The sequence below is a fragment of the Eubalaena glacialis genome, chromosome 4 (assembly GCF_028564815.1).
Source record: "Eubalaena glacialis isolate mEubGla1 chromosome 4, mEubGla1.1.hap2.+ XY, whole genome shotgun sequence".
In the NCBI taxonomy this organism is placed as follows: domain Eukaryota; kingdom Metazoa; phylum Chordata; class Mammalia; order Artiodactyla; family Balaenidae; genus Eubalaena; species Eubalaena glacialis.
Window position 1 is genome coordinate 175,477,480 of NC_083719.1, and position 19,197 is coordinate 175,496,676.

Genomic DNA, 19,197 nt, shown 5'->3' on the forward strand with positions numbered 1-19,197 from the left:
CAGCAGTAGCTTGTTCTTCCTTTGTGAATATTCCAGAAGGTAGGTATCCATTCTCTGTGGATGCAGCTTTGGGATGCTTCCAGTTTGTGGAAAAAGCTGTGGATAAAGCTGTTCCCATCATTCCTGTACATGACTTTCAATGGACACATGCCCAGGAGTGGGCAGGCTGGATCACCAGTTCTTACACAAACAGTTTTCAGTGTGTCATCCTGTTTACATTCCCTTCCGCATGGTCAAGAATTTCAATTGTGCCGCATCTTTGGCCATGCTAGGTATTACTGTCAGTTGTTGTTGATGAGTCGGTTTTATTGAAGTATAATTGACATACTGTGAAATGTACGGTTCTATGAATTCTGACAAACACATATAGTTATGAAACCACCACTAAAAATCAAGATGTAGAACAGTTTCACCACCCCAAATAGTCTCCTTGTAACCAAGCCCTCCCCTACTCCAGCAATCACTGATCTGATATCCGTCCTTAGAGTATTTTTGAAGTATAGTTGATTTACAGCATTGTGTTCGTTTCAGGTGTACAGCAAAGTGATTTAGTTATAAATATATATTCTTTTTCAGATTCAGAATATATATATACTTTTTCAGATTCTTTTCCATTATAGGTTATTGCAAGATATTGAATATAGTTCCCTGTGCTATACAGTAGGTCCTTGTTGTTTATGTCCCTATAGTTTTGCCTTTTCCAGAATGTCATATAAATGGAATCATATAGTATGGAGTCTTTTTGAGCCTGCTTCTCACACCAAGCGTAGTGTCTCCGAGATTCCTCCATGTTGCTGAGGTTCACTCAGTAGTTTGTATCTTCTTATTACTGAGTAGTTTATCTGCTCACCAGCTGATGGACATTTGGGTTGTTTCCAATTTTTTTTCTTTTTTGGCCGCACCACGGGGCATGTGGAATCTTAGTTCCCCGACCAGGGATCGAAGCCGCGCCCCCTGCAGTGGCAGCAGTGGAGTCCTAACCACTGCACCACCAGGGAAGTCCCAGGGGTGTTTCCAATTTTTAACAGTATGACCAAAGCTGCTATCAATTTTGCGTATAGTTTTTTTGTGTGGATGTGTGCTTTTATTTTTCTTGGGTAAATACCCAGGAGGGGGTTGCTGAGTTGTATGGTGTATCTTTAACTCTATGAGAAATTGCCAACCTGTTTCCAGAGGGGCTGCACTGTTTTGCAGTCTCTCCAGTCTCACCAGCACTGGGGACTGTGGGTTTCTATAGGTGTGTAGTGGTATCTCTCTCTGATTTTGTTTGCATTTCCCTGATGACGAATGAAGGTGGGTACTGTTTCATGGCTTTTGTGGCCATTTGGAGATCCTTTTTTGTGAAATACCTGTGTTTTAAGATGTAAGTTTTGTTATTATTCAGGTGTGGTGAGGCCAGCAGATCAGGAGATGACCTCCATCAAAAAGATAGTTTATTTTACTCACAGATTCCCAGAGGAGGGGCCATGCCATGCCATGCCATTCAGGGCCACATGGGGAAGCACCAGCGTTGGTCAGGAGGCAGAGGGAGAGCGTGGAAGATGTGGGCAAAAAACTTTGCTTTGGTTTTTTGCAGGAAGGAACAGATAAGCCCGGATAAGCAGGCTTAGGATTGGCTAGTTTTAAGAATTTCAGTGGGCTCTGGGGTACTAGTTGTCTAGTACCTGGCTGTGGGTTAATCAAGGCAAGGAGAAATCAGCCCTGAACATGAGCCCAGTAGTGGAGGTCGTTAGGGATGTGAGCTCTGAATGTAGTTTGCATATGAAAAGAGTGCTTTTTGGCATTTACTATCTCTAAGAATGGGCCCCCTTGGAGGGGCCATCCCTCCTGGGTCAACAAGGCCGCAGATGTCAAAGCAAGAGAAACATATGGTTGATACAGCCTGTTTATGTCGCTTGCCCACTTTCGCATTGGGTTATTTGAACTTTTCTTATTTAGTTGTAGGTGTCCTTTATATATTCTGTCAAGTTCTTTGTCAGATAAGTGTATTGTAAATGTCCTTGCCCCCTCTGTGCTTTGCCTTTCTATTCCCTCAAGTGTGGAAGCACTCCTGTATTTTTTTTTTTAGTGTGTATTTTGAGGCCCCTATCCTGAGAAACCAACTTAAAAACTTAGCTCTGGCTTCACATAAAGAAGATAAAATATCTTCCATCAGTACAAATTCATTTATAACTCTTTGGAGCCAGAATATTGACGCTAAAATGTATGCTTTTAATGGGCATAAACATTTTGTTTCTCGTGTTGTTAAGCACCAATAACTAAATGGTGGCGCGGCTCACCCATAAGGAGAGAGTGGTCGGTGTCTTCTGGGAGTGCCATGACTTAGAGAGAAAGGTCTTGGAGGACCCTCCACACTGTTTTAGCCAGAAACTTTGGGTTGTTACATTGCATGCCGGTGAGTTTAAATTAAGGGTGATACACAAAACATCTTCCTGCTTTTAATCGAAATCTCCTCATTCCCTTACTTTCACTGATAAGGCATCTTCCATGTCATGTCCGTCACACTGGGACCAACTGCAAAGCGGGTGCTTAAAATTTGAACATTTCAAGGCATTTCAGGGGGAAATTTCCCCTCCACTGATGAAAGGTGGTTATCACTAAGTGATTTTCTCATGAGCCCTTTCTTCTGTTTTCCTTTTTTAAAAAATATTTATTTATTTATTTTGGCTGCGCCGTGTCTTAGTTGTGGCAGGCGGGCTTCTTAGTTGCGGCATGCATGTGGGATCTAATTCCCCGACCAGGGATCGAACCCTGGGCCCCCTGAACTGGAAGCGCGGAGTCTTACCCACTGGACCACTAGGGACGTCCCGAGCCATTTCTTCTTGAATCTGATTTCTGCTGCAAAGCCTTCCTAAACTCTTTTTTCAGGAATGACTACGGGAAATTTCTTGACGTGTCTTCACTCATCCTAACCCTTCTTTTAATCACACATGTCTGGAATTGCTCATTCAGGCTCTGAGGCCTCTTCTCATTACTCATTCACTGGTCAGCTGGTTGAAGGACCGGCCCAGGTGCTCTGAGAATAGAAGAAGGAGGGTGTATTCATTTCCTGGGGCTGCCATAACAAATCACCACAAACTTGCTGGCTTAAAACATCACAAATGTATTCTCTCCCATTCTGGAGGCCAGAATTCCAAAATCAGTATCAATAGGCTGAAATCGAGGCATCAGCAGGGCCTTGCTCCCTCCAAAGGCTCTAGGGGAGAACCCTTACTTCGCCTCTTGCAGCTTCTGATGGGTCCTGGTGCTCCTTGGTTTGTGGCCGCATCCTTCTAATCTTTGCCCCCATCTTCACGTGGCCTTCTCCTCTTCTGTCTCTGTTTGTGTCAAATCTCCCTCTGCCCCTCTCTTATGAGAACATTATGATAGAATTTAGCGTCCACCTGATAATCCAGTAGAATTTCCTCATCTCAACATGCTTAATTTAATCACGTCTGCAAAGGCCCTTTCCCCATATGTATAAGGTTACATTTACAGGTTCCAGGAATTGGGACCTGATTACCGGGGGGTTCTTTTTCAGCCAGCCCCCAGCTGGTGTGGAGGCTTCCAGAAGGCAGGGGCAGGCTGCATGCTGACACCCAATAAGCCCACAGGAAGCATGATCCCCAGCTGCCGGGGTCTTTGTTTCTTTCTCCAGGGCCCAGAAAGGGAGATGGATGCCATACAGGCCAAGGAAGAAGTGAAGAAGGCCCGAGAGGAAGATGAGGACGAGCAGATGATGGGCAGGTTTGGTGGGAGAGAAAATATCTTCAAAGGATTCCACAAGAGGAACGAACTTTAGTCATCCCCACCCCAGATAAAGATGACTGGTAAAACCTTGTTTCCACTTTAATCAACATTTAAAAGCTCAAATGTCTACATACGTGGTCATTTGTCTAATTTTCTTTGGAAAATGTTCCCATGCTTCTCGGTGGGATCAGTCTGGTTTTCCCCGAGCACTTTCCACCCCCTCCTCCCCGACCCCAGGTACCCAGAGACGTTTCCTTTGGACAAACCCAAGTGCTGGAGGAAGCCCGAGGCCAGTGAGAGTCTGGCCAAAAACACAACTCTCTTTTCTTAATCCCCAAAATGTTTTATAAATAAAAGGTGGTAAAACTTACCTTGAAAAAGGAGAAATGATGCTTTATTTCTTTGGGTTGTAAATTACTAATAGCTTATGTGAAACTTTTCCAGTATGGAATCTTTATGCAGCACCGTTGGTGCGGAAAGGTTTTGCGTGCCTCATTTGCACGCTGGTTATTCTGGAGAACCCAGGCCTTGTGCACAGATGTTTAACATTCCATAAAGGAGCTTTTTCCCCCACTCTGTGACCCACTTCCATGGCCGTTAGTTCTCTGTAAGACAGAGGAATGAAATTCATTCTCTCAAGTGAAAATAGTGATTACTTCGCAGCTAAATTTTTTTCCTTAAATCAAAAGACTTGCTTAAAAAAAAAAAAAAAAAAGCCACACATAGCAGGCTTCTGTTTTGAGGAGCTCTGTTTTCACGCAGAAATTTGTGTTGGAAATAATCAAATTTAGGACACCATGTTACGAATAAGCCAAATAAAATCGGAAATTATATAGAATGTATTGATAGATGATCAGTGTGAAAAGTCTGGCCAGGAAGTGAAGGTCTGGCAAGTTTTGTTCTGGCTTTCGTTGAAGTTGGCAGACCTTCGACCTTGAACTTTTTCAAGGTCCTTCAACTTTTTCAGCTAACAGTCACATTGGTCTTCCCAGTTTATCGGGGGTTATCAGTCTCAGAAGCTAAAGACTCACTCCCTGGAAGTGCAGGGGTGGGATTCAAACACTGCCCACCTTTTAAATCTCTGAACAAGGGGAGAAGTTAATGAGGGAAGAAGCAGTGCTAGACCTCGAGAGAAAATGCTGGAAACAATTGTACAAAATGGGTCAGACCAGCTCAGACCCTGCAGAACTCATCTTCCGCAGCAGCGCTGCCCTGGAGAACTTTCCTCATCTGCGCTGGCAATACAGTAGCCACTGGCCACATGTGAGGCCTTGAAATGTGGCTGGTGGGACTGAGGAATGAATTTTATTTTTAATTAATAAACTTCATTTTCTAGAGCAGTTTTAGATTCCCAGCAAAACTGAGCAGAAAGTAGAGAGAGTTCCCATATACTGTCTATCCTCACACCCTCACACCCTCCCTTACCAATGACATCCCACACCACGGTGGTATGTTTGTCACAATTGATTGATGTGTCACACGGACACATCATTATCACCCAGAGTCTGTACTGTGCTATACATTTCAAAATGAGAAATAAAGTCTTTACAGACGTAATCAAGTGATAATGACATCATTAAGGTGTGTCCTAATCGGATATGACTGGTATCCTTATAAGTGGGAAATTTGGACACAGAGACAGACATGTACAGAGGGAAGACCATGTAAAGATCCAGGGTGACACCATCTTCAAGCCAAGAAACACTGGAGGCTACCAGAAGCTTGGAAAGGGGCATGGAACAGATTCTCCCTTACAGAATTGTAATTGATTTAAATTTAAACTTACATTGCCATACGTGGCGAGAGGCCACTGTGTTGGACGGTGCAGCTTTAGACTCTGGTGAGAGAGGCCCCAGGACGGCCGATTACTGCCCAGGGTGGCGGGCACAGTAGTAGAGGGAGTTCCAGGCCACTCTGCTGCCGGCCAGGTGGGACTCTCACCATTGAGCCTCTGGTTCCAGTCAAGACAGGATAGTCTCTGTGGTTTTTGTTGCCCCTGTAGACTCTCGGCAGCGAGGCTAGAAGCCTGCCCAATTTTCCCAGACAACCTTGCCCGTTAGTGCCCCATCACGTTCTGTGAGAAGGACATCAGAAGACGGGCAAAGAGGAGAAGCCATTTTTTCCAGGCTCCTGCCGGCACCTTAGGCAGTGGGGACAATAGGGGTGACTTTAGCAACAATGGCAGAAACAGTGGTGGCCGGTGAGGACCGGTATCTGGGTTCCTGCTCAGGGCCCAGTGGTTGTGGGTTTGGGGTAACACCCTTTCCCTTTTGACTTAGTCCTAAAGAGGCCAGCAGCTTCCTACTGTTACTAATCTTAGGTAACCTTGCATTTCTCCTCTGTTTTTCCAATGCTTTTGCACTCAGTCTCCTGTTACAAATTGTCCTGTTTGAAATATCTAGGATGACTTCTCTTTTCCTTATGGAACATGGACCGATAAAGCACCCAAGGCAGCTAAAAGCCTCCATCACCCCCACCAGGACCACCGCTGCATCTCTCCAGCTGTCCCACTTGCTTCCATCCATCCCCTCTCCATCCACTTTGCCTACCTTATCCACAGCTGCTGTTCTAGAGCAGCTGTTCATGTTCAAAACCCTCTGGTGAGGGACTTCCCTGGTGGACCCGTGGTTAAGACTCTGCTCTCCCAATGCAGGGGCCCTCGGTTCAATCCCTGGTTGGGGGACTAAGATCCTGCATGCTGCACGGTGTGGCCGAAAAAAAAAAAAAAAAATCTTAAAAAAAAAACACCCTCTGGTGGCCTCTCATTTCTCTTTGCACAGGGAACTGAGGAGCGAAGGAGCACCATGAGGCTGAAAACTTGGAGCTCGGAGAGCAAGGTGGTCTCAAGACGAGGCTGGATCACCGGTGGTCTTATTTTATTGCTCTTCACACGGGGCTCTCCAATCAGACCGTATGTAATCCAGCCTCATTTCAAGACCCTCTGTCTTGCTGTCTGAGTTCCAGAGCCTCAGTCTCAAAGTGCCTCTTCGCTACTCAGCTCCTTCTTCTTGTGATGGCTCCGAGGCCCCACCGCCGCTGCAGTCAGGCTCAACCTTCAAGTGTCACACCATTGGACTACTCTGTAGCACCTATCACTGGTTATCTATTTCCTCATGTGATTTTTTAAAATTAATTAATTAATTATTTTTTTGGCTGCATTGGGTCTTCGTTGCTGTGCGTAGGCTTTCTCTAGTTGCGGCGAGCGGGGGCTACTCTTCGTTGCAGTGCGCCGGCTTCTCACTGCAGTGGCTTCTCTTGTTGCGGAGCATGGGCTCTAGGCACGCGGGCTTCAGTAGTTGTGGCACGCAGGCTCGGTAGTTGTGGCACACGGCTTAGTTGCTCCATGGCATGTGGGATCTTTCCCGGACAAGGGCTTGAACCCATGTCCCCTGCATTGGCAGGAGGATTCTTAACCACTGCGCCACCAGGGAAGTCCCTCCTCATGTGATTTTTTTCATGTCTGTTTCCTTCCTCTAGACCTGTGGTTCTCACAGTGGGGGGCCTGGGGACCAGCAGCCTCAACACCTCCTGGGGATTTGTTAGCAATGCAAAAATCTCAGGCCCCACCCAGATCTGGAAACCAGAATCTGGAAACCTAGTCTACGTAACAAGTCTGGGTAGCTCCAGGGTGAGACCTGTTTGTGTAGAGTGTGTGTCTGCCTGGCCTACAAATGGAGCACCTGTACTCAATGAGCATTTGATGGTGAATGGTTGTTGAATGAATCACAAAGCACACTGTGCTCATTTGAAGGGCATGAGGTATGTCAAGTCGCTGAAGACACTGGAGCAAGCAGCTGTGAGACTCCAGAGGGGAGGAGGTGGACAGGCAGCTGTGCCCTCACTACCCCAAGATCGCACAGCCTTCCAGCTTGTCTGCCTGAGACGTGCCACTATCACAGGAGACCAAGCAAGGGGAAGCTGACCCGTGCTGAAGAAACCTTGTGCCACTGTGGTCAGCTACTCAGCAGGACCTTCCTTCCTCATCCTTTTAGTGGAAACCGGCCACAGATGAGTGGGTGTCTATAGTAAAAAGAAGGCAAAACATGTCTAAACAAATAAATGCGCCTCCATAATGGTCCTCCAGCAAACACCAGGTGCCTGCTCTGTGCAGGGCGCAGCGTGAGGCATAGAGGTGGAACAACAGCAAACACATATTATTACCATTCCCTCTTTTCAGAAGAGGGGATTGGGGGCGCAGAGAGGCTACTTAAATGACTTGCCAAGATCACACAGCAAGAAAGTGGCCACACACACACACAGCTATCCTAGGAACAGGGCGCCTTGTTGGGCAGGGTGAGGGTCCCGACCCTCTGCCAGGTGGGCGACGGCCTCTCCATAGTGCTTTTGCCAGGCGCACGGCAATGGGAAGAGCATCCCTAGAAGACGGCCCATCATCGGCTAGGACCCGGAGGGGTAAGGAACCTTGGCAGACGAGCCGAGGAATTGGGAAGGAGGTGGTGAAGGAGCGTGTGAGGCACTCTGGAAAGGTCCCGGGCCCCGCCCCCTCCGGCTGGGGCTAGGCGCGCGCGGCCCCGCCCTCAACCCCCTCCCCTTCAGGCTCCGCTGAGCGTGCGCGGCCCTGCTTCGGCCCCGCCCTCTCCCGGGCCGGGCTGCGCGCGCACCGCCCTCGCACCAGTGCGCACGCGCGGCCCCGCCCCGTTCCCCCCGGCGCTCGGAGCCCGAGTCCGCGGGAAGATGGCGGCTCCGCTCATCCCCCTCTCACAGCAGGTACGGGCTGGCCAGGCGGGCGGGGGGTGGCGGCGGGAGCTGCGGCGCCGCCCGTGCGGGGCGCGAGGCGGACGCTGCGGGGAGGCCTAAGCGCGAGGAGGCCCAGCTGGGCGGCGGCGGCTCGCGCTGAGGGGCCCCGGCGGAGGGCGGGCGGGTGGTCCTGAAGGTGACAGGCCGGTCCGGCCCTCGGCCTCCCGCACCAGAGCGACCCTCTGCGGGCGGCGACCCCGCAGGCGGGGCCGCAGCGCGTGTCTGCTCCACCCGGGGCCAGGCCTTCTCCGCAGCTTCCAGGCCGGGTGATGCACGGTAGCATTGGGCTGCCTCCCGGGAAGGTGGGCCAGGGGAGCAAGCATTTTTGCGGGTGCGGCAGCCTCGCGGGTCTTTGTCTCCTGCCGGGTCCCAACGCCGGGGCGGCAGCGTCCCCGCCGCGGCGGAGGGCAGAGCCCCGCCGGAGCCAGGACCTGCCAGCAGTGCGATCCCGGACTCTTCCACTGGGAGCTGCTTCCGCCACCCTTGGCGCCGTGAAAGGGAGGGGGGTCGCAAGTCTCCGGGCGCCTTGCGGTGCCCTCAGATCAGCCAGATGCTTTTACTAAGGGGCAGCATCAGTGGCGCGACACAGACGTGCAAAAAAGAGACATGCGCAGGCAACCCTGCCTTCTGGGAGGGACGTTCATTCATTTATCCATCCGTCAAATGTGCGTCGGGCCAGGTGCTGGGAGCGCAGCAGTCACCCAGACCAACAAGGTCGCTGCTCTCCTGGAGGTGACACTCTCGTGGGAACTAGAAACTACCTATGTCCTGCTAATAACAGTTGCCTTTATTTGCTGAATATCTGTGTTGTACGAAGCACCGTATTATACGCACTTTGCCAGAATTATCTAGCACAGCATTGGGATTGAGAGTGAGGACACAGGGTCACATCATCTTGTGTTCAGATCTTGGCTCCAAGGCTTACTTCTCTGACTGTCCTTGGTCGAAGCTCTTTAGCCTCTCTATGCCTCAGCCACCTCATTTGGAAAATGGGAATATAAAAAAAAGTATTGGGATTAGGTGAAGATTAAGCATGTAAAGCACTTAGAACAGTGCTTGGCACATCGGACTCACTCAGTGATCCTGTAATTATAACCATTATTTAATTCTCTGGCAGATTTGGACATTTGGAAATAGAGATTACAGCTGTGAGAATGCCAAACCCCAGGAGAGCTGTTAGGCAGGTTGACATGACTGGTCAGCTGATCCAAGGAGAGAGTGCATACTTGCTAAATATTGCCAGAACTAGCCAATTTGTAACACTGTCACTAAATTAAAAGCATTAGAGACCGGTGGTTATTAATTAACACATATGAAAGTGCTCTGTAAACTATTAAGTGCCTTACAGATGTTGGGTATTATTATTGATAGCCAGTTGCTACCTTTTAGGGTATGGTGGGGGGGGGTGTGAAACAGGCTTAGGCTCATATAATGAGGAAGCGCCCCTGGTTTTTAAAACTTCCTATCCAGTTTCGACACCTGCCTTAATTTGAACTTTTTAAAAAAATTTATTTATTTATTTAATTTTTTTTTGGCTGTGTTTGGTCTCCGTTGCTGCGCATGGGCTTTCTCTAGTTGTCGCGAGCGGGGGCTACTCTTCGTTGCGGTGCACGGGCTTCTCATTGTGGTGGCTTCTCATTGTGGAGCACGGGCTCCAGGCGCGCGGGCTTCAGTAGTTGTGACACGCGGGCTCTAGAGCGCAGGCTCAGTAGTTGTGGCGCACGGGCTTAGTTGCTCCGCGGCATGTGGGATCTTCCCGGACCAGGGCTTGAACCCATGTCCCCTGCATTGGCAGGCGGATTCTTAACCACTGCGCCATCAGGTAAGCCTTTAATTTGAACTTTGATGACAATAGCTAACGTTAATTGAGTGCTTTAGAGCTTACTAAGTGCTTTCTAACGTGCTTATCCACACAACGAAGAGAGGTGATTCTTACGTTACTGATGAAGGATTAGCTTTAGAGGAAGGCAGTGGTTTGCTGCTGTGAAGTATGGTGTGAAAACCTGAATCAGGTCATGTGATTCATCTGCTTAGCACCTTTTAGAATAAAATCCCAATCCCTCCCCAGGAATCCCTGCTGGTCAGGTGCCTGCCAGCCTCCCCTGCTTCGTTCTCACCCTGGCACCCACACTGCAGCCATACTTGTGGCTTTTCTGTTCTGCTCGTAGTTTAAGCTCTGTCTGTCCTTATGATGTCCCACGGGCTGTTCCTCCTTCCTGAAGCGTTCATCCCTATTTCTTACCTTGGTGGTGCCAGTGCCTGGCTCCTTTCAGGTGGCAGCTCAAATGTCATTCTCCCCAGAGGCCTTTGCTGGTTACCTGTTGTAAGTCCCCCTTCCCTGGCACTGTGCCTCCGCCACACCACCCGTCAGCACCAGTCATGGTCCACAGATGTCTGTGGGTCTCTTTGCTGTCTGTGTCCCCATTAGACCAGACATAGATCTCTTGCTCAGTGCTCCTGACTCTGTGCTGAGCACCCAGGGGGTGTCAGGTAAACCCATGAAGCAGGGACCAGCGAGTTGCACCACCCAGCACCCTTCACAGGTGGCTTTTCTTCCTTCCATGTGGCCTGGGGTCTGGGCCCTTGCGGGTGGGAGCATATTCGAACGAGGAGCTCGACAGCCTGAATCCCCTGGTCTCTGACAAGCTCAGGTCATTGACTGGTGTGCTTTTTCCTTTTCCTTTGTTGAATGATGGCATGGCCAGGCTTTCTTCCTTGGGTAATTATGTAAACATTTACACCTGTTAAGTGAAGCACTGCCCCACATGTTCCTGTCGACCCAGGTGTGAGGCACAGCTCTATCAGGCGCTTCCAGTCTAGCTGAGGCTAACACGAGTTCAGTTCAGTCTAACACGAGTTCACAGTTATTACAGGGGAAGCATGCATATAATTCCAGGATAATTTCTGGTTGGGGGCACTAGGGGAGCCCCCTGGAGCAGGAGGCCGTGGTCTGGTTGGATTGAGGTGTAGGGCACACTTGGAACGTGGATGGCCAGCTGAGGGTGAGTGAAGCGGGTAGCCAGTGGGATTGTGGAGGGTGGGGTGTTTTTCCTCTGCCTCCAGCCCTGTCTGCGTTTTTCCCATCAGCATCTTTCCTGGTCTGCTCCCTACTCTGCCATATCTGTGATGTCCTCTCGCCATATAGTCTTCTCTGACCCTGAATATAAATCTTGTCAATTTGAAGAGTAGGTAGTTCTCCCTCTAGAAGTGAGTTTTTTCCTCCATCAATGTCTCATTGATTTATGTTTCTCCCAGCGCCCCCCTTCACCTCTCCTCTTTAATTGCGGCCCACCCTGGAAATGCACCTGTGTCCCTTACCCCCTTTGTACCCCCTTGTGCTCTTGTAGGTTACTGGCGACCTTGCCCCAGTAACCTACAAGAGCACACGGTGGTCCTTAACCCCAGTGGCCTGTCCTTGGGACTGGTCTTCCTCGAGCCCTGCAACACTTGTCCGTCACTGTAGCCTGCCCTCAGCCTTTACTGTCTCTCTTCTCCCAAATTTCAGCCTCTCCTGCTTGCATCCTTTCTTTCTGTATGTTCCTGCCTCTGGTGCAGAGCACTCTAACACCGCCTCCCAACCCTCCCCACCCCCCAATGGCTAGAACCTCATGCTGTGACCTCCTGCTGCATCCTGCCTGCCCCAGAGGCCACTTTGGTGGTGTCTTCCTTCAGCCCCATCTGAACGGGAGTTCTGCCCCCTGTACCTTCTGTGGGTCCCTTGCGTGGCCACCAGACCCAGGGAACAATGGTAATGGGAGGAGAGCGTCAGGCTCAGTGACAATGAGAGTCTGCCCGGTGCCCAAGGAGTTCCTTCTTCCTTCCTCTCCACTTAGTCATATGCTTCTTTTTAATGGGTACCACTGTTTTAAGAGTATTTTATTCCCATTTTTCAAACGGGAAACTGAGACCCAGAGAAATTAAGTAACTTGCTGAAGTCCCATAGCTGGTGGGTGCAGAGCTGGGGTTGAACCCACATCTGTCTGCCTGCAGAGCCCTGCTCCTTCGCTCTTCTAGGCGGCCTGCTGGCCCACAGCAGCACCAGGCAAATGTGTCTGGAATGAAGACTCAGTGCTTGGGACACTTGTTTGTCCTTTTGTCCCTTGTTTTTTCCTCCAAAATAATTGCTAGTTTCTGTGTCTTACTAGAATGTTAATACAGTATAAATTGGGGGGGTGGTGGTGGTAGAGAGCCAGGTTTTATTATTTTGTTTATTTTTTAATTAATTTTTATTGGAGTATAGTTGCTTTACAATGTTGTGAGAGCCAGGTTTTAGAGTAAATTTGGCTCACCCTGTAAGATCCCGAGTTCCCTGGCTGTCTCTGTCTTACTGACCTGCCTCAACCTGGTTTTTCGTTGACTACGTGGCTCCCGGTGAAGCAAGAACATGTGAGTTTTGCCTCTTCTGCCCCAACTTTGAGCTTTAAAACAACTTTCCCCTGCCTGGTTCTTAATCCTGATCAGTTGATCGGGGAAGCAAGTGACTGTCTTTGAGCAGATGTATTGGATAGAGTGTCCACTCTCTGATGCCTCAGGCTGTGCCGACAGCCCCGGCCACCGGTGGTGAGAGGCACCTCATCAGCCCCACTCCAGGGGCTGCTTTGACCTGAACTGAGCAGCCAGCACTCACTCGGAAAGCTACTCGATATTCTTCCTCGGGACGGTGCTCTCAGAGCCCCATTATCATTTGAGGCCCCTTCAGGGTGCCTGTTTTTCAATGTTAGGGTTCCCAGATATTCTTTCAGTGACCTCAGTTATGCAGTACTTTCTGCACCTCAGTTTCCCCATCTGCAAATTGGGAATACTACTCTATACCTGTTTTATCTGTCTCACAACAGTGGAGTGTCAGAATCCCTCAGGGTGATAGACGTGTGTGCAAAGTGCCTTCATTTGTGTAGCACGCTGTTTGTTCAAGCATTTACTGGGCATCTTCTCTTGGCTGGTGCTTTTCTGGGCAGCAGGATGTACCAGCAAACCTGAAGACCATCCTGCCCCAGGGAGCTGAGGTTCTAAGGAGAGGGCGCAGATGTACAGAAATGAGCAAACACATACACAGTATAGTGATGCCATCTGCGCTGTGAGAAGTGTAAAGCCGAGGAGGGCACAGTCAGATACGGAGGTCTGGGCAGGCCTGGAGTCGACACAGGCTCCAAGGACTGAGTAGGAAAGGCATTTGGATGGCTCAGATTATCCTCCCAGTCACCCTGGTCAGTCATCCTCGCTTTATATAAAGGGGTAAACTGAGGCCCAGAGACCTTATGTCACTTGCCAAAGGTGGCACCCAGCAAGCTCACGCTGACACGGCTCTTCTGACCCCCGTCCTGGGCTCTGCGTTGCACTACAGTTTCCCGTCTTGGAATTTTTTTATTTTTTTATTTTTTTAAGCTGCCAAACGTTATGGTAGTGTGAGGTCTCATTTGTTTTTAAACAGTGGTCCTGCTACTTCATCATTAGGTTCTATGGAGTCTGGTGGAGAGAAGATCACTTGTTTACATTTTTATTTTATTGTTTTTGAAGGTGGAGGGGGAGATGGAAAGACCCGCTCGTCGTCGTCTTTATGAGGGATCGGCAGGCTTCCCTGCTGCAGTGGGTACTCAGAGCTTCCAGAGGCTGATGGAGGAATGAGTGGGCCACGCCCGGCCCCCAGGGAGAGTGTACTCTGCTCTGGCTGGCGAGGCTCAGGTCTGAGCTGGAGGAGGGCCGGGTGACTTGCTTGCACTTGGGTGTGTTGGAGACAGTTGCCTGGAGGAGAAGGGGCATTTGGACTGGGCCGTGGAGATCCTGGGAAGGGAGGGAGGCATGGCCTTTCTGACAGAGGCAGAGCAGAATGAGCCGAAGCCGAGAAACTGGAACTCCAGCTCAAAGGGCCGAATGTGAGGCCGGGGATGGGACTTTGGGGTGCATGTCCCTCTTTTAACTAGGGTGACTTAGGGTTGAAGGGAAGAAGGTGGCATGGTAAAATGGGACACAGGAGTCTGCGCCTGGCCTACAAATTGGCCTGAGACAAAAGGGCCTGACAGGGTGTCTGCTTGTCCAGAGAGTGGCTGACGCAGATGTGGGGGAGGAAAGGAGATCTGCCGGCTCTGTGGCCCAAAGGCTGCTCCTGTGTGGAGTGCTTTGCCCGCCACAGCAGTCTTACAGCTACAGGCTGATGGAGGGGGAAGTAGAGGTTACAGATGACCGCAAACAGCCGTCTCCTCAGATTGCCACCCGGCTCTGCCTGCTGAGTGGGATTGTTGCAGTTCTTGATAGCAGAATCGATTTACTGACTGTGTTCTGGACTGGCTGATAGAGAGTCGGTTCTCCTCCCTTTGTACATACTGGCTGAAAGCAGGGAGAGGTGGTGCCTGGCCGTCACTGTCTATGGACTGGATCAGGCCTCTGCCCCACCCAGCACACGGAGCCCCTGTATCCTGCACCTCCCCGACCTGTTGCTCTGCCCTGCAGCCCCTAGGCCCTTCTTTCAGTTGCTTGCATATTCTCTCTTGCCTCAGGGCCTTTGCACATGGTATTCATGGCCTCTCTGGATTGCCCTTTCCCCCACTTCATCTCCGGTTAATCCCTACTCCTCTTCATATCTCAGCTGGCACATCACTTCCCTGACAGCCTGGCCCAGCTTTTCTGTTACTGCCTTTGGGGATACCCTGTACTTTTCCACATACCAGTTTGTAATTTTCTATTGGTGGGAGTATTTGATTGATGGTCTTTCTCCCCCACTGCCTACACCGTGTCAACAAAGGCAGGGGCTGTGCAGGTTTTAATTGGACATTGTACCTTAGGTGCTAGGAGTCATCTGTTGAACTAAAGGCTGACGGGTGGGGCAGGTCCACTTTATGAGAGGCAGTTAGGAGCTCTGGCAGTTCTTGGGGAGTGAAGTGACACGTTTAGATTGTCTGACTGCTTATACAGGGAATGCCCAGAGCTGGGTACTAGCTCAGAGACATTTGCTGTGCTACAGTCCTGAAGTGATGCAGAGCAACCTGGCCTGAGGTTTCTGGAAGAGCAGAACGGCTGATGATCAAAGGAATATGTGGATTGGCTACCTGGACAAGGATCCTGTGAGTGGGGGCAGGAAGCAGGAGGAAGAAGCAGGTGTGGTGTGGGCAGCCAGCAGGACGAGACAAGCCTTTGTGGGAGCCAGGTGGGTGGCACCAGGTGGTGGCTGTGTCAGTTGAGACCAGACCTTCATCACCTTTGCAGCAGGCCCTCCAGGCTGGGCCAGACCCCACACTGAGGCACAGCCCATCTCCTGGGGACACCGCCCCCCCATGTTACATTTACTGAGCACCTACTTTGTGCGGGCTCAGACCCAAGATAAATAAAACTGAGCACCTGCCCTTCCGATGGCTGAACTGGAGCCAGGCTCCCAGGCACAGATAATCCGGACACCCTGTGGCGGACATCCTCATGGAGGTCCAGTGGCAGCCCGCAGAAGTGGAATGAATTGCCTCCACTGGGCTGGACATAGGAGAGGAGGAAGAGGGGACCTGCATCTCCCTTTTTCTTTTCCCTCCTCTGTTCCAGTAGGACCGGAGGAAGCAGAGGTGTACAGCCTTTCAGTCTGGCTGCTCGCCCCTCCACCCCCATCTTTATAGTTTGCCCCTCCTATCCCCTCTGCCCAGTCAAAACCCCCATTCCCAGACTCTGGTCACCCGGGGTGTCCCAGAGTGGTGTTGCGGAGAGATTTGGGGCACAGGTCTTGCGTGGAAGTAAGGGAGTGTGGTTGGACACCCACTTTGTGCCCATTCACCACTGACTCCCTGTCAGGGAGGTGTCATTGTCATCATTCTTGTGCTTATTTCTGAACAAGGAAACTGAAAAGGGAGAGAGGTAAAATGCCTGGTGTCAGACCTCCTGGGGAGGTGAGGTGTCTGGGTTGGCCCACAGATCTAAAACTCCCGTGGATGCCACGCTGTGGGCTCCTGGGAGGGCAGGAGCGGCTCTGTCCCTGCTGTGTCCCAGCGTCTGAAGCAGGCAGGTGATCGTCACCTGTTGATTGATTGCTGCATGCTCTGAATAGCAGCCAGGAGTGCAGTCTCTCTCTAGCTGCTCTTGTTGGTAGTCGATTGGTGGGAACATTTTGTATTTTATGTCTTGGGTGAAGAAACAGGCACGTACGTACTCTACAGGTGACGAAAGTCAGGGCACCCCCCTCACCCTGGGCCAGCATCCTGATGGCCAGGCCCCCACCCCTCCCCAGGGTTCCCGATGCCTCTTCACTTCTGCTGTGAGAGGGTATGGGAAGGGGCTCTCTAATTTACTCATGACAGTAACAAGCATCCCTGTTGATCCATAGAAGATTGGCTTTTCTTAACCCATATAGAATGGGCTTTTCAACTTTACATTTCCAGTGGAGAAAGAAAACTATCTTCTTTCAGGATGTTTTTAAAGAGGAAAGATTAAACAAGAAAAAAACTTGACAGGCCCTCTTTAGGAGACTGCTTAACCAGGACTCTGAAGTTTTGGGGATGGATTAGCCCTCTAAATTCCCCCACACCCGAGAAACGGCACTATTGGAGGTCCCAGAACCCTATAGACTTTGGCATGTGTGATCACAGATGTTTCTCCCTTTGGGTGTTTTCTTTGATAAAGATTAGAGCGGCTTCTGTGCCCTCAGTGCACGCCTACATCCATTTTGAACATTTTGAACACTACCTCTGTGGAGAAGAGGGTTCCCAAAGGGATGAGCTGATACCCGTGATGCCTAGTGGGTCGGGCAGTCCTGTGGGTCACTGTGGTGCTCACACATCAGGTCATGGAATCAGCATTTTCTTTCAGGCCAAATTTTTAATATTGGCATTTGACTTTTTGATTTTTTTGTTGCCTTTTTGCCACTGGAAAATATTCTTTAATTCACAACCCTGTAAGTGGGTTTTTATAGGTATGTACTTAACCTACTATGTGTGAAATTGTATGTTTAGAAAGAACAACCACTGAGACTAAGAGAACTGGTAAAAGACTGTTCTGTCCTGGTGTTGGGAGCAGCTCAGCCAACTAGTTGAGTGAGAAAACGAGTACGATATGTACTATAGCGTGTCCAACATTTGGTGAAATATTTTATTGTTTGGTAAAAAGATCATTTGTCACGGCCAGCTGTAAGGATGACAATTCTTTGTAGATAAAACCTGTTCTTCTGTCTCAGTAACAATAATAACAACCACCATAATAATAGTTATAACAACTGCTTCCCTTTGTAGTGTGTGCTTTACCTACATATTCTTTTTTTTTTTTTGAGTGTATAATTTTTTTTATACTGGAGTATAATTGCTTCACAATGGAGTATAATTGCTTCACAATGTTGTGTTAGTTTCTGCCAGTACAACAAAGTGAATCAGCCATATGCACACACGTATCCCCAAATCCCCTCCCTCTTGAGCCTCTCTCCCACCCTCCCTATCCCACCCCTCTAGGTGGTCACAAAGCACCGAGCTGATCTCCCTGTGCTATGCAGCAGCTTCCCACCGGCCATCCATTTTACATTTGGTAGTGCATGTATGTCAGTGCTACTCTGTCACTGCATCCCAGCCTCCCCTTCCTCCCTGTGTCCTCAAGTCCGTTCTCAACATCTATATCTTTATTCCTGCCCTGCCACTAGGTTCATCAGTACCATTTTTCTAGATTCCGTATATATGTGTTAGCATACAGTATTTGTTTTTCTCTTTCTGACTTACTTAACTCTGTATGACAGACTCTACGTCCATCCACCTCACTACAAATAACTCAAATTTCGTTCCTTTTTATGGCTGAGTAATATTCCATTGTATATATGTGCCACATCTTCTTCATTCATCTGTCAATGGACATTTAGTTACCTACATATTCTCATTTGATACTTACAGGAATGGTCAGGGCAGTCACTGTATTATCTCCATTTTACAGATGGGGAAACTGAGGCCCTGAGAGGCTTTGTAGCTTTTCACTCTGCCTCTGAGGGGTAGAGCTTTTTTTTTTTTTTAATAAATTTATTTATTTATTTATTTTTAATTTTTGGCTGCGTTGGGTCTTTGTTGCTGCGCATGGGCTTTCTCTAGTTGCAGCGAGCGGGGGGCTACTCTTCATTGCGGTGCGCAGGCTTCTCATTGCGGTGGCTTCTCTTGTTGCAGAGCACGGGCTCTAGGAGCGCAGGCTTCAGTAGTTGTGGCGCACGGGCTTAGTTGCTCCGCGGCATGTGAGATCTTCCCGGACCAAGGCTGGGACTCTTGTCTCCTGCATTGGCAGGCAGATTCTTAACCACTGTGCCACCAGGGAAGTCTGAGGGGTGGAGCTTTGTCTGCCTGAGAACTGACCACTCTCTACCCATCTTACCCACTCCCTCCCGAGGTTTCATCTAAATCTCACCTGTCCCATGAACAAACTTTTCCTGAAGGTATGGGCCCAGCGTTGTGGGTGAGGTTGAATAAATGTGAAACCTCCACCCCCCAAGTAGTGAAATGTAGGGAGGGGGCCCGGTCATAACAGTAGCCTTAACATAAATTAGGAGTGTGGGAGAGAGGCACTCATTTCAGTTGGGAATTTGGGCAGCGTCTTACAGCAGGGGGTTTGGTGCTGGGGCTGGAAGGTAACTGGCTTTCAGCAGGCAGATTCCCCCCTCCCCCCAGTATAATTTGTGCCCAGACAAGGGTGAAAGGTGCACAGTCTGTTCAGTAGAGCATCTGCCAGACCAGGAAGGAAGGCGGGGCTTGACGGCTGTGTGTGTGTCTGTGAGCAAGTGAG

General features: G+C 49.7%; 2 protein-coding genes across 12 annotated transcripts in view; both read left to right on the forward strand.

Annotated features, from left to right (window-relative positions):
- Positions 1 to 3,781, forward strand: part of CALR3 (calreticulin 3) — a 30,357-nt gene extending 26,576 nt beyond the window's left edge. The window contains exon 9 of the mRNA XM_061188688.1: positions 3,638 to 3,781. Within this exon, the coding sequence (XP_061044671.1) occupies positions 3,638 to 3,781 (144 nt within the window). The remainder of the gene's footprint in view (positions 1 to 3,637) is intronic.
- Positions 3,782 to 8,387: 4,606 nt separating this feature from the next.
- EPS15L1 (epidermal growth factor receptor pathway substrate 15 like 1) overlaps positions 8,388 to 19,197 on the forward strand; it is a 100,847-nt gene continuing 90,037 nt past the window's right edge. For 10 of the 11 annotated variants that reach the window (XM_061190292.1, XM_061190293.1, XM_061190300.1 and 7 more), the window contains exon 1: positions 8,388 to 8,457. In XM_061190292.1, the coding sequence (XP_061046275.1) occupies positions 8,425 to 8,457 (33 nt within the window). In that variant the 5' untranslated portion in view covers positions 8,388 to 8,424. Of the gene's footprint in view, positions 8,458 to 15,551; positions 15,626 to 19,197 lie in introns of those variants that run through there. The other variant, XM_061190304.1, reaches the window with a different exon arrangement.